At 41.6% G+C, this 15,622-nt stretch overlaps 1 protein-coding gene across 5 annotated transcripts in view; it reads right to left on the reverse strand.

The window, feature by feature from the left end:
• LOC112252609 (UPF0606 protein KIAA1549L) overlaps positions 1-15,622 on the reverse strand; it is a 37,845-nt gene that overhangs the window by 16,710 nt on the left and 5,513 nt on the right. For all 5 annotated transcript variants that reach the window (XM_024424012.2, XM_042323301.1, XM_024424011.2 and 2 more), the window contains exons 2-7: positions 3,573-3,887; positions 2,554-3,144; positions 2,257-2,372; positions 1,061-1,283; positions 774-907; positions 488-656 (exon numbers count right to left, since the gene is read on the reverse strand). In XM_024424012.2, coding sequence (XP_024279780.2) covers positions 488-656; positions 774-907; positions 1,061-1,283; positions 2,257-2,372; positions 2,554-3,144; positions 3,573-3,887 — 1,548 coding nt within the window. The remainder of the gene's footprint in view (positions 1-487; positions 657-773; positions 908-1,060; positions 1,284-2,256; positions 2,373-2,553; positions 3,145-3,572; positions 3,888-15,622) is intronic.

Consider the following 15,622-nt stretch of genomic DNA (forward strand, 5'->3'; position numbering starts at 1 on the left):
AGTTACATCAATAAGGAATCATAGCTTTCACCTGGATTCACCTGGTCAGTCTATGTCATGGAAAGAGCAGGTGTTCCTAATGTTTTGTACACTCAGTGTAAAAATAGAATATTATTTGATCTTCCCTTTGTGCTCAAATCATCCATTCTCTGAAGAAACACCCAGAAGGTGATGCAAATTGCAGGTTAGCATGAAGTGAGCTAATCAGCCTCCTCTCCACTGCACAATATTGGACCATAACGTCACCTTTGTCAATTAGTTCAACATCTAATTATCAGAACTCTGCTGGTATAATGAAATAAAGACAACATTCAGAGTTTCATGTTCAGACCACACACTGACAAACATGCAAACTTAAGCTTTCGCTGAGGACAACACTCAGTGGAAATATGACATATTTCTGTATAAAAATGAAGAAAACAAGAAGAAAACGCCACTGGAAACAACTATCACGCAAACCCTTCCCGTGATGCCCTGGGGCACTTACGCTCAGCGATGATGAGCGGGGGGAAGAAGAGGAAGTAGCCCACCAGCTCTGCGGTCAGCTGGTTCAGGAGACAGCTGGAGACGGTTCCGTTCAGCACCGCGTTCTCGTTCTTCACCACATAGACCAGAGACACGGCAGGAGAGCCAATCACCTGGGCGGTGCTCTGGATCTGAACAAACACAGACAAGGATGTTGTATAATATCAGACATGTCGAAGTAAATACAACACGCTAAACAGGTATGCTAATTGCATTGGATTGAATATAGCCCAAAGTCATTAACACACCTCCACAGAAAGCCCGCTGTAAGATTCCAGCACTTTGTCCTGAGCTTCCTCAAATGCATTCTCCAGCCGTTGTTCCATCATTTGAACAAAACTGCAGGAGTTGACATTGTCTTCTGGGCCTACAAACCTGAGAACTAAAAAAAACGCAGAGCAACAATCAATATACCAGTAGAGTACATTCAGTTACAGTACGTAAGAGCGCAGTACAACATTTTCTACAAGCATGGTCACATCATTCAGCAGTGTTACATGTGTTGTTGTGGAGTGTTGTCCCTATTGGGCCTTACCTGTTTTGAGCTGCAGATGGACACTGAGACTGGAGGCCCAGGGGGATACAGGGAGCAGAACAGCCTTCACCAGAGGACTGTGCTGCCGGATGTCTGCCAGCACTTTGTCAAAGCCATAGGTATTCATTGTCTCCACCACCACAGATGCTATGTAGACCGTTTTCCCACTGGCTACATAGAACCCAAGAGTGACATTATGAGGGCTGCAGAGGTCCCGTTCAACCTGAGAAGAGAAAACGTGTTGTTTATGTCTTGATCGCTATCGCTAACACCCAACACAATTGCAGTGGGTCAAGACTAGTGTTTCTGGTCCTATGTACTACCACTCACTCCTCTCCAGTCTCCACCAGTATGTGTTAGCTAGCTATCCCCGGACACATAACTATGCAGCTTGTGTTTGTGTTGTGTCCTGCCGATCACTTCCGGGCTCAGTAATAATACATGGGTTCTGATGGGGGAGAGAAGAGGACTGGGATAGAGTAGCAATCACTGAATTACACCTCAGGCAGACAGACAGAAAAACAGACAGAAAAACAGACAGCACAGGTAGGAAATCAATGGACTTAAACTGAGTCAGCCATCACAGAGAGAGAGGGAGATAGAGAGAGAGAGAGAGAGAGAGAGAGAGAGAGAGAGAGAGAGAGAGAGGGGGAGAGAGAGAGAGAGAGAGAGAGAGAGAGAGAGGAGAGAGAGAGAGCGTGAAATAGAGAACAAGAGAACTGAATAACGGACGTGTCTGAAGAGGAAACGCCTGCAATAATAGGTTTTAGTCATTCAGCTAGTAGGGTCAATAAAGAGCTATTCTCTTCACATACTGTTAACAGCCTCTATAAAGCAAAGCCTATTCACCATTCAAGATGCCATTTATCATCATACTGAAATCCTTTCACCATTAGTCACTTCACTCTCCTCCGCTATCAAAGTGAGAAATTGTACCCCATGAATAGTATGGCTAAGAGGGGAGCCAGAATAAGTAAATACACTCACTCTAGTTCCTAGAGCTTGCATTAGTTACTCTGGCCATCCAGAGTAACTAATATGAAATCCTTGTCCCACAACGTGAACACGGACTATCGTCAATTAAACAGGACTACGGCACTGTATTCTGTATTTGATGTGGTAGGTGTTCTTCTCCAGTTACACTACAGCAGTAACAACATCCTAACACAGAGAGTAGAGAGCAGAATAATACGGACCTGGACATAAACATTGGTGTCGTTGAAGGCCCTCTGTAGAGCATGGGTGAGTCCTTTAGACAGATTCTGCCTCGTCATGATATCAAGCCTGTTCCTCCACAGCTGCATGGACAAAACTTTGGAGGAAAACAAACAGTTATATATATATATATATATTTATTGTTTTATGAAGGTCTTCATTAGGGATGTACTCATATGGTGGCATCTCAAATCTTGTTTTATTTATTTGGCGAAACAGAGTACACTAACGAACGGTTTTCAAACTGAGCTGCTGTTGATTGAGTGCCCATACGGTACCTGTTTTGACCCAGGTCTTCTCAGTGATGTTACATGGTAGATGCTCCCCTTCAGGACTGGTGGGGGTTGGTTCAGTTGTGGTCGGTCCAGGGGTTGTTCCTTTGGTGGTGGTGGGGATGGTCAAAGTGGTAGTCGGTGCAATTGTGGTTGTAGTGGGAGCGGTTGTGGTTGTGGTTTGGTCAGTTGTGGTTGCCATCACTGTGGTCTCTTGGAGGGTGGTCACTTCCTGTGTGGTCGTAGTGGTCCAGGTTGTGGTTGTAACCGCCTCTGTGGTCGAAGCTGTGGTGGTCTGGGGTGTCACAGTTGTGGTGGTCACGGTCAGGGGCGTGACGGTCGTGGTGGTCACAGTCGTGAGCTGTAGACTGTCATTGGTCACAGTGTCTGGTGTTGGGTTGGTGTGTGCTGCTGTGGTGGATGGTGTAGTGGTGTTGGTGTCAGCCCTTGCAGGTGTAGTGGTGTTCCATGTGTGAGTGGAGAAAGGACTAGTCACATTGTCTGGGAGGGTAGCGTCGCTCTCCCCCAATGTGGCCAGAGAGGACACTGGGACTGTAGGTAAATCTGGGTTCGCAGGCAAACTGCTGTCTCCCTCCTCTGCAATGAAAGAAGGAGCAGCTTTTAAAGGATTTCAAAAATCGGTTCATATCAGGTGAAAAATGTCCCGTTTGGATGATGTCCCATAATGTGAGGATGGGGTCAGACCTGGAGAGGCAGCATGATAGAGGGGATGGAGCAGGGTAATGTGGGACTGAGCTGGACCGAAAGAAAATGGGATTTTGAGGGAATGAAGGTGCAGAGCATAATGATGATGACGATGATGAGGATGATGAGGATGAGGATGATGATGACGACAACGCTGATGATGATGACGACAACGATGATGACAAGAAACCAACGTCTCTCTAGTGTGTAGAGACACTAACAACAGTCATGAGGCGGGTATGTACGTACATAACATTCCGATTGTTTTTTTTCTTTCTACAACAAGATGGGTTTGATTATTGTTTGATGACGTGTCCTACCTGGGCTGGTGTTTGAGGTGCTGTTGGTTACAGGTGCTAAAGACAAAGGGTCTGTTGTTCCTGCTGTTTGATTGTCACTGTTGATGGCTGAGGAGGAGGCTAAGGAGGAGGCATTAGCTAGCACTGATGGTTGCACAGGCTGCTCTCTGATGCTTTCTGCTGTCAACCCTGATGGGTCTGTTGGGTCCGTGGGTATGGCTGGAGGGGCCCGGGGCCCGTCCTCCACTGGCGTTGCCCTGGCAGAGAGGTTAGAGGGCACGGCTGGGTCCTGAGGCAGAGCCGCATGCCTTGATGACTCGTTGTAGTGCCCTTCATCTGGAAAACGAGGAGAGAGATGGGACTTAAACAGCAACTGAAAGCATGTAGATGCAGCATGGAAATGTAGAAAGAACACATTCCATATGGTTACCTCTCTCCCTCTCTCCCTCTCACACACGCACACACGCACACACACACACACACACACACACACACACACACACACACACACACAGCACTCCATCATGTAACAACTAAAGTGACAGGATACAAATGCGACAATCATTTAACCGTTTTTGAACACAAGAAAGCACAGCAAATGTGTTTATTCTTCCATGTGGTTGGTGGCACTGAGTTGGCAGTGCATGTAGTCAGGCACGGATAGAGGTTTACCTGTGCCTGAGCACCTGCCCCTGTGCCCTCTCACTCTCCAAGTGCTCTTTGGGGTATTTGTATCATTATTATTTTTTTGTATACCGTTTTTGTCGTTTGACCCAAATATCGTTGTGATGTCGTGAAGTTCACCCCCCCCCAGGGGTACAGAGATTGTGTGCGCCCAGTATCCAAACATGCATGGCTTGAGAATTGACCGGTCGAGTGTGTGTAGCAAGCTATTTAGTTTAAATATCAACATTAGGCTACTACCAGAGCAGCATTACTTCATCATTAATATTCAGTCTGGTTGGCCTACACACAGCAGCACTTCACCATTTGTTTCCTTATAGAATCAAAGCTATGGGAAAGGTGCTGGAGGTGCTGCAACCCCCTGATGAGTTTAAATACATTTGCCAAAGTTATAGAATTAACTGCCGTATGTTCAACTATAAATGACATCCTTCAGAACAGCCTACTACACCATGAGTAGACTTATAACATAGCCACAGAGGAGCCATAGCTTCTTTTAAAAAATGGCCTACCTGTGGATTGTGTGTAGCCCAATAAGAAGGCATAAATAAGCCTAGGCGTGCAGTCGGGAACACGCGACAAATCTATTAGTGAACAGCATGCAGACAAAACAGGCCTTTCACTAAATGTCTAATACAATCCAGGGAAAAGAGGTTGGAAAGCAAATGGCTCCTACTGAAAAGGGAAGACTATAATCTGTCTGCTGTAGGCTACCAAAATATTCTCTTTAACATACAAATAGGCCCATTGAGCAAACATTGTTTTACAAAGCAAAAAACGAGAGAGAGATAGGCTTTTAGCACGAGTGCATCAGCCATCGGGAGTGAGCTGCGCAACGTTAGGTATTTTAGTGAAACTGAAAAGCTTTTTTAGGACTCCTCACATTGTACAATGTGTGTCTCCAGACACCTAGGCGTAGGCTAATCTATTGATGGATTCAAGATGAGGTCCTTTTGATTGATCGCAAATTCTCAGTTTGTTAGTGTCAACGTAGCCTGTCGTAATCATTTGTGAGGTATTGAAAAACGATTCTGTGAGGTATTAAAAACGATTCTGTGAGGTATTAAAAAAGATTCTGTGAGGTATTAAAAAAGATTCTGTGAGGTATTAAAAAAGATTCTGTGAGGTATTAAAAAAGAGGCTCACAGGTAGTTTAACCACCATACACTCAAATTCCACACAAGCCACTAGCCAGCCAGCCAGCCATAAATCATGAGTTAGAAGGTTATGAATATTAGGATATATCATAAAATTATTATTTAAGAGCACTGAAGCTAAATAGCAATCAGTAAAACAAATATTTAACGAGCTAACGAGCAGATTTACATCAATCATCAACTATTTTAAACACCTTCCCCCTGAAAGGTCTGTGCACGGCCCTGCATGCAGTGACGTGGGCTGGTGTAGATAAAATGGCCAAATTCTTGTCCCAGTCCGCCCCTGGCTTCACTGACATACAAGGACGGTTTCCAATAGACCATTCCCTTAATGTCAAACAGAAGTTAACCAGAACGTGGTTACCATGTTCTTAGGATATTTAACATTAATGTTCCTGTCACGTTTCATGGAAACGTTGCAAAAGCATACCTGCGTCTAGTTTATTATGGGTTAGGAGACTATTCCATCAACGTCCCACCAAACATACACAGTACATGATTGCCATGTCCTCAGAATATAAGATACTAATGTTCCAGGCATGTTTCATGGGAAGGTTCCTGGAACATACGTGTCCAGTTTTCTCTGGGTTTAGCCACCTAGAGTCGATTGACGCACCCGTGCATCACACGTTGATGCAATTTTGAATATCGAATAGCCCCCTGTATGTTTACGCAAGAGAGTGAGCATTTCTTGCAGTGGCTGCAGCTCAATCACCTCTTTCCGCCAATATAACGTTTGTGCCTATTCCATAACATAGGGCTTGTAAAAGAGGTGTTTTTCTACACGTGAGAGGATCCGGACAAGCGAATGGTCACAAAATCGTCCGTATAATAGTTCATCTCGCTCTACGACATCCACAAGCTTTACTGCAATCGTCTGAACTTTCTGCCACGGACGTTCTCATTTCGAAGAAGTCTGCTCACAAAACCGACTTATCCAGACCGAACCGTTTGAGCTATAAGACACCAATATCAAAAGGGGAGTCTCTCACAAACACGAAGGTGTCGGTTGTTTTGCTCTATGAAGCACACAAGCTTCACAGGAGTGAAGGCACAACGTCCATAGGGGTTAAAAAGTGCCATGAATAAAGTGACCAAACTTGTGTCTAAATTGTATCTATTGTATCTCAGATATAGGACAGACATTTCAAAACCTTATTTATGATACATTATTGGACTGTCTGTTTTGCCATGTACAAATGTGTTACTCAATGCATTTCTATGGGCTATAATGGTAAAGGACAAAATCAATGTTTTATCAAAAAAAATTTTTATATGCAGTGCCAGTCAAAGGTTTGGAGACACCTACTCATTCCAGGGTTTTTCTTAATGTTTTACTGTTTTCTACATTGTAGAATAATAGTGAAGACATCAAAACTATGAAATAACACATATGGAATCATGTGGTGACAAAAAAAAATTAAACAAATCAAAACATATTTTATATTTTATATTCTTCAAAGTAGCCACCCTTGCCTTGATGACAGCTTTGCACACTCTTTGCATTCTCTCAACCAACTTCATAAGGTAGTCAACTGGAATGCATTTCAATTAACAGTTGTGCCTTGTTAAAAGTTAATTTGTGGAATTGATTTCCTTCATAATGCATTTGAGTCAGTCAGTTGTGTTGTGAAAAGGCAGGGGTGGTATACAGAAGACAGTCACTACTAAAGGACACCAATGAGAAGAAGAGACTTGCTTGGGCCAAGAAACACGAGCAATTGACATAGACATAGACCGGTGGAAATCTGTCCAAATGTGAGATTTTTGGTTCCAACTGCCATGTCTTTGTGAGACGCAGAGTAGGTGAACGGATGACTTCCTCGTGTGTGGTTCCCACCGTGAAGCATGGAGGAAGAGGTGTGATGGTGTGGGGATGCTTTGCTGGTGACACTGATTTGTTTAGAATTTGCTTAGTGGGATGAGTTGGACCGCAGAGTGAAGGAAAAGCAGCCAACAAGTGCTCAGCATATGTGGGAACTCCTTCAAGACTGATGGAAAAGCATTCTAGGTGAAGCTGGTTGAGAAAATGCCAAGAGTGTGTGTGCAAAGCTGTCATCAAGGCAAAGGGTGGCTCCTTTGAAGAATTTAAAATATCAAATATATTTTGATTTGTTGAACACTTTTTTGGTTACTACATGTTTCCAAATGTGTTATTTCATAGTTTTGATGTCTTTACTATTAAAATAGTCCAAATAAAGAAAATTCCTTGAATGAGTAGGTGTGTCCAATCTTTTGACTGGTACTGTATATACTGTATATATTTTTGTTTTATGTATAAGGGTCCTAATATTCAAAATCAAATAGCTAAATGGTCCATTGTATGACCCTCTTAAAACAATTCCATATGTTAGCTAGGTTTTGCTTCTGGACAGGCCGAACAAGCACATGACCGAGAGAGATCCCTTATTGGGACAGTGGTTAAGGTGTTTGTCATTGATGCTGGTGGCCTGGGTTCGAGACCTGCTAGTAGAGTCACACTACTCTCACATTCTTAGCAACATACGTTAGTGTCATTACTTGGCAACATTTACAACACCCTCATCTGGTCTAATTAAAATCAGTTCCTCATTGAAAGATGAGAATCTGTAGAATTCTACATTCAGTGCAAATAATATCCACTACCTCTCATAAATGATGAGTATTTATCCATTCTGAATAGCTGAGCATCTCTCTCCATTGTCTTCTTGAAATGCACTTTGAAGTAAATCTCAGCTCTCCTAAAAGTACACTCAAGAAAAACTGTTTTATTGATTATAGTGATTCGGGAGTAACATTAAGACTGGGTAAAATGCCCCAACATTTAGACCACTACACAGAAATGTTCCTGCAATGTTCCCATGAAACGTGTCTACAACATCAATATCTTATATTCTGAGAACATGGTAACCATGTACTGTGTATGTTTGGTGGGACGCTGATAGAATATTATCCTAACCCTCAGAAAACTGGACACAGGAATGTTCTTGCAGCATCCAATGAAATGTGTCTAGAATATTAATATAGGATATTCTGAGAACATGGCAACCACGTTCTGGGTAAGTTCTGTTTGACATTTAGGGAACGTTCTCCTAACTCTAGTTCCAAAACATGCAAAATAGGTTCTCAGGAGAGTTTTGCTTACATACATAGAATGTTCACCTAACTAACTGAGAACTGGACACTGAAACATCTAGGCAACATTACGGCTAACATTACAAAAACATTCTCTCTCTCCCTAGAATTGTTTGCTGGGAAGGCAGGAACACGTTAATTCTCCATTTGACTCATCAATCCCAGAGGCCTGATGATGACATCCTGACTGTCCCCCTATGTTTCTCATCAACATCGTCTCTCTCTATAACCACATCTTGAAAGCATGAAATATTGTTCTCCAAAACGCAGCCTGGCAGTGCCCCCTGTCAACAACATGAGTGGTACGGGGAGAGGCCGACGTCAAACTATGGAGCAGAACATTTGAGGATACAAACACTTCTTAGTCATCCAGGAGCAGTATTATGAAACCGTGACAGAGGGAAAATAATCTTAATAAGTAGGTCACTTATGTTTTGTTCAGGATGAGCATGGGGAATTAATTTAGATGCTCTCAAGTACATATCTGGGGCACACATAAGCAGCTGCTGTGATTTAAAAACATATAATCTCAACCTACGAGGGAAAGCTAGTGCGTTGAATCAGTGCTGATACGGTGGTGGTGTTTTCAAAGACATCTTTCCTCAGTACAAGTGAACGATGAGGAATGGGCAGCTAGCAGGGTTTATTGCCTTCTATAAGGGAGACGATTAAATACTGGCAGACCTCCAGAGCGCATTTGTACTTCCGTACCGAGCACATGCTTCCCCCACACTCTAAATCTATTCATCGGAGGATTGTTTAATTAAAAGGAAGGATTTCCGAACCAGGCTGGCTTTGTACAGTACAACCAGGCCTGTGCTTACATCCCCAGGATGCAAGCCCACTGTCTTCCATTAACACTACCTACTGGACTGTTCATCTCAAACAATGAGTCTAGCAGGAACTAGCATCGCTTAATTCTACAAAAAACTCAGATGAACCAATCATTTAAAGCCCTACATGAATATATATAACAATCACTGCTCTCTCTATATATATATATATATATGACAACGAGTTTGTACATTCTTTATAGCAAACATGATCAGGAGATATTTATCCTAAAAGACCCTATAGGCTCAGCAGTGAGAGTGTGACAGTATTCGGTGTCTTCAAGACAGGACACACTGAAGACCTCTCCTGTATCTATCCTATCCCCCCACAGAAAGCCACCTGCTCTAACAGGGGGCAACATAAGGGCCCTCCCTCAGCAGCACTGAGAGATCACTGAGAGGCTGAGCCATGGCAGTAGACAGGAAAGCTCCTCCATTGGGCTCCTATTACAACACATGGCAGCTCCAGCCGTCCTGGGACTCATGAAGAACCTCTGCCCATTCAAAACAGTGAGCCATTGGGGCAGGAAAGAGGGACGAGTGGAGAAACACAGTGTACCACCATCCAAGGCACAGGTGGTGAGGAGGGGGCCTTTGGGAAGTGTCCAACTGAAATTAAACCCATTGCGACAGTGTGGTGTGCTTTCCATGGAGTGACACCTTTCCAACAGGATGTACAGATACACACTTCCGGAAACTATTCATAGTGTCCATCTGTCTCTCTGGGTTGAATATTGGATCTGGAGAGTAAGTCACACTTCTACAGTACTTTTCAGGAAGACTACAGGACCCAAATGCAACAATTAACCTTGAAAAGGATGATTCGAGCAATTTATTCCACAAGCAAAACACAGGAAACGTGAATATGAAAAAAACAAAAATAGGTATCACATTGTATTGTACTTAGCAAAATTGCACACATCTAAAACTCAAAAGTGTGCAAAGCTGTCATCAAGGCAAAGGGTGGCTATTTTAAGTATCTCAAATATACTGGCTATTTTAAGCTATCTCAAATATAAAATGTATTTTGATTTGTTTAACACTTTTTTCGTTACTACATGATTCTGTATGTAATTTCATAGATTTGATGTCTTCACTATTATTCTACAATGTAGAAATTTGTACAAATAAAGAAAAACCCTTGAATGGCTAGGTGTTCTAAAACCTTTGACCGGTGGTGTATGTGAATGTCTACAGAAATTGGTCATAAAATTTGATCTTCATCTAAGTCACAACAATAGACAAACACAGTGTGCTTAAACTAATAACACACAAATTATTGTATTTTCTTGTCTATATTGAATACAAAATTTAAACATTCATAGTGTAGATTGGAAAAAGTATGCGAACCCCTAGAGTAACGACTTCTCCAAAAGCTCATTGGAGTCAGGGGTCAGCTAACCTGGAGTCCAAACACTGAGACGAGATTGGAGATGTTGGTTAGAGCTGCCTTGCCCTATAAAAACACCCACAAAATTAGAGTTTGCTATTCACAAGAAGCATTGCCTGATGTGAACCATGCCTCTAACAAAAGAGATCTCAGGACACCTAAGATTAAGAATTGTGACTTACATTAAGCAGGAAAGGGTTACAAAACTATCTCTAAAAGCCTTGATGTTCATTAGTCCACGGTAAGACAAATTGTCTATAAATGGAGAAAGTTCAGCACTGTTGCTACTCTCCCTAGGAGTGACTGTCCTGCAAAGATGACTGCAAGAGCACAGCGCAGAATGCTCAATGAGGTTAAGAATAATCCTAGTGTCAGCTAAAGACTTGAAAATCTCTGGAACATGGTAACATCTCTGTTGACGAGTCCACGATACATAAAACACTAAACAAGACTGGTGTTCATGGGAGGACACCACGGAAGAAGCCATTGCTGTCCAAGAAAACATTACTGCACATCTGAAGTTTGCAAAAGTGCACCTGGATGTTCCACAGAGCTACTGGCAAAATATTCTGTGGACAGATGAAACTACCGTTGAGTTGTTTGGAAGGAACACACAACACTGTTTGTGGAGAAAAAAAGGCACAGCACACCAACATCAAAACCTCATCCCAACTGTAAAGTATGGTGGAGGGAGCATCATGTTTTGGGGCTGCTTTGCTGCTATTAGTTTAAGCAGACTGTTTGTCTATTGTTGTGACCTAGATGAAGATCAGATAAAATTTGAGGACCAATTTATGCAGAAATCCAGGTATTTCCAAAGGGTTCACATACTTTTTCTTGCCACTGTATGTCATCTCCCTGGTAGACAAGGCAGTTAAGAAAAGGGAATCATCAAGTACGGACAGAGTGACAGCAGGGCTTGCAGATTTGAGCTCTAAAAGCTATATGAAAGTTCAGCTGATATTTCACTGTTTTGTTTGTCAAACTCAACAGAATATGGCTCCTATTTACCCTGTGGCACTGCACAGACACCTGCTAAGCATGGTCACACTGCAGCTCAGCATGCATCTTCAGTCACAGCATAGCAACAACATTGCCTTTTAAAGATGGGGAGGTGGTTGAGAGGTCTAGCCACAATAAAGAGATGCTCTGCGTTTTTGACACCACACTCAAAAAGCAAGTCCTGCAGGCTCTAGTTTTGTCTAATCTTGATTATTGTCCAGTCGTGTGGTCCAGTGCTTCAAGGAAAGACCTAGTTAAGCTGAGCGGCACGTTTTGCTCTTAATTGTAATCAGAGGGCTGATATAAATACTATGCATGCCAGTCTCTCTTGGCTAAGTGTTGAGGAGAGACTGACTGCATCACTTCTTCTTTTATTAAGACACTTTAAGGTGTTGAAAATCCCAAATGGATTGCATAGTCTACTTACACACAGCTCTGACACACACACTTATCCCACCAGACATGCCACCAGGGGTCTTTTCACAGTCCCCAAATCCAGAACAAATTCAAGAAAGCGTACAGTATTATATAGAGCCCTTATGGCATGGAACTTCCTTCCATCTCATATTGATCAAATAAACAGTAAAACTGGTTTCAAAAAACAGATAAAGCAACACCTCGCGGCACAACGCCTCTCCCCTATTTGACCTAGATAGTTTGTGTGTATGCATTAATATGTAGGCTTACCTTTTGTGTGTAGTTTGTGTGTATGCATTAATATGTAGGTGTACCTTTTTAAAAAATGTATGTAGTTCTGTCCTTGAGCTGTTCTTGTCTATTTATGTTCTGTATTATGTCGTTCTGTATTATGTTTCATGTTTTGTGTGGACCCCAGGAAGAGTAGCTGCTGCGTTTGCAACAGCTAATGGGGATCCTAATAAAATACCAAATACCAAAAGGCTGTTGTTCCTTCTGATTCAATGGAATTCTATTCACAGTAATTCAATAGTACTGTTACTAGTGGTCATTCAATATTACTAATCAGCAGAATCAAAGCAAACAACCTAGGCTACTGTAATTGCATGCACACACAAAAACGAATGTAAGCTAGTGCCACTGTCTCCCAGGTAAGACATTACCATAAATGACGATCTGAAGAAAGATATTTTTGTGTTCCATTTCAGACTGGGAAGAAAACGCACACCAATTATTCTCATGATAGAAGCGAGGTATTAAGTTATGGCAGTAAACCCTACAGCACACTAACTCATAGAAATGCCAACCTAACCTCAAATCAGAGCCTGAGTTTTGCACAGCTTATGATTAAGGAGAGTATTAAACATTTTTCGAAAGTTTTAAAAAAAGCCAATGAAGTGATGTTGTGACAGTGAAAAAAAAGATTCAGCTGCAGAATAAACTAAGTGCCATATTCTGTTTGATCTCTTGTTGGAACCCAGGCCCTGTGTGTGTGACCCATATTGCAGTAATCACACTCCTGGGTCCTGGGAGAATATGATGGACATACTCTGGCACTTCAGTTATCACACAAGTTAAAGCCACAGTCTGCAATATATGCTACTGCCTGCAATATTTCCCAAACAATTCATGATTGATTGAAGTGGCCAGTGATTTCATAGACTTGAAATCACTGGCCACTTTAATAATGGAACACCAGTCACTTTAATAATATACTCTATTCTATTCTACTGTATTTTAGTCTATGCTGTTCTGACATTGCTCGTCCAAATATTCATATATGCTTAATTCCATTCCTTTACTTTAGATTTGTGTGTATTGTGGGCATTGTTGTGAAATTGTTAGTCATTACTTGTTAGATATTACTGCTCTGTTGGGGCTAGAAACAGAAGCATTTCACTACACCTGCAATAACATCTGCTAAACATGTGTATGCGACCAATACAATTTGATTTGATTTGATACGGTGCCTTCAGAAAGTATTCATACCCCTTGACTTATTACACATTTTGTTGTGTTACAGCCTGAATTCAAAATGGATTAAATGTTTGTTTTTTCTTATCCATCTACACACAATCCCTCAAAATGACAAAGTGAAAACATGTTTTTAGAAATTTAAAGCCGTGAGTCTTTCTGGGTAAGTCTCTAAGAGCTTTCCACACCTGGATTAAGCAACATTTGCCCATTATTCTTTAAAATATTGGTTGTTGATAATCGCTATGCAACTATTTTCAGGTCTTGCTATATACTTTCAAGTAGATTTACTGTAAATCAAAACTGTAACTAAGCCACTCAGGAACATTCACTGTCTTCTTGGTAAGCAACCACTGTAGATTTGGCTTTGTGTTTTCAGGTTATTGTCCTACTGAAAGGTGAATTAATCTCCCAGTGTCTGGTGGAAAGCAGACTGAATCAGGTTTTCTTCTATTATTTTAACTGTGCTTAGCTCCATTCCATTTTGTTTTTATCCTGAAAAACTCCCCGGTCCTTAACGATTGATTACAAGCATACCCATAACATAATGCAGCTACCACTATGCTTGAAAATAAAATATGGAGATTGGTACTCAGTAATGTGTTGTATTGGATTTACCCCAAACATAACGCTTTGTGTTCAGGACAAAAAGTTAATTTACTCAATACCATCTACTGCATCTTGCCTATGCCGTTCTGTACCATACCAATCATTACTGCATTGTCAGAACTAGAAGCACAAGCATTTTGCTACACTCGCATTAACATCTGCTAACCATGTGTATGTGACAAATACAATTTGATTTGATTTGATTTACATTTTTTCAGTATTACTTTAGTTCCTTGTTGCAAACAGGATGCATGTTTTGGAACATTTTTATTCCGTACCGGCTTCATTCTTTTCCCTCTGTCAATTAGGTTAGTATTGTGGAGTAACTACAATGTTGTTGACCCATTCTCAGTTTTCAGCCATTAAACTCTGTAACTGTTTTAAAGTCACCATTGGCCTTATGGTTAAATCCCTGAGCGGTATCTTTCCCCCTCGGCAACTGAGTTAGGAAGGACGCCTGTATTTGTGTAGTGCCTGGGTGTATTGATACACCATTCAAAGTGAAATTAATAACATGAATATCTTCACCACGCGCAAAGGGATATTCAGTGTCTGCTTTTTTATTTTTACCCATCTACTGATAGGTGCCCAACCTTGTGAGGCATTGGAAATTGTGTTTAGGTCAGTGACAAAAAAAATCTCAATTGAATCAATTCAAATTCAGGCTGTGACAAAAATACCTATAGATTCTTTAAGAATATAAGTTATAAGTTATAGCTTAGTACAACTGTGTTATCATAACTCAAGATCACAAAAAACAACAACTAATAAGCCTACTTGTTAAACTTCTAACCACAAACTAAAATGATTTGGTGTTAAAGAGCCTGGAAATTGATTTCATTGGAGGAATAAACACGTAACTAGCACATTGCACACACATGAAGAATGCCTTCCAAATGTGATAAACAAAACTAGGTTGTGATGTCAATGATGCAGATGGATAGCAGCTCATCTGTGTAGGCATTACTTGGTCCCATGTGACTAGACAAGACAATCATGTGACCATTTCCTGGCTTGGGGTATGTCAAGGCAGTCTAGCAAAAACAGAGTGAGGGTGAGACTATCTGAGCCACGACAATTTTAAAAGTGGTCACGTAAGGACATACTGAGAGAGTGGAAATTATGCAGATGACAATCTGGCCATATGGTGATCAGGCAGGCAGCAATGAAGAATCCACTAAGTGAGCTGCACTGAGGAGAGAGGCTCTTTTGACTATGTCTACTGCATGCCTTTGATTTGGAGGGGAAAGACACTGTTGGGAGAACTCTAGTCTAGCACTGTAGCTCATGAAAAACAACACAGAAGGGGACACAGCAAACAGCATTACAGTACATTGCCCTAAATCCACCTTGGCAAACAAACATATCCTGATCCTGCCACACTGGCTTTCT

The sequence above is a fragment of the Oncorhynchus tshawytscha genome, linkage group LG06, assembly GCF_018296145.1.
Source record: "Oncorhynchus tshawytscha isolate Ot180627B linkage group LG06, Otsh_v2.0, whole genome shotgun sequence".
NCBI classification, from domain to species: Eukaryota; Metazoa; Chordata; class Actinopteri; order Salmoniformes; family Salmonidae; genus Oncorhynchus; species Oncorhynchus tshawytscha.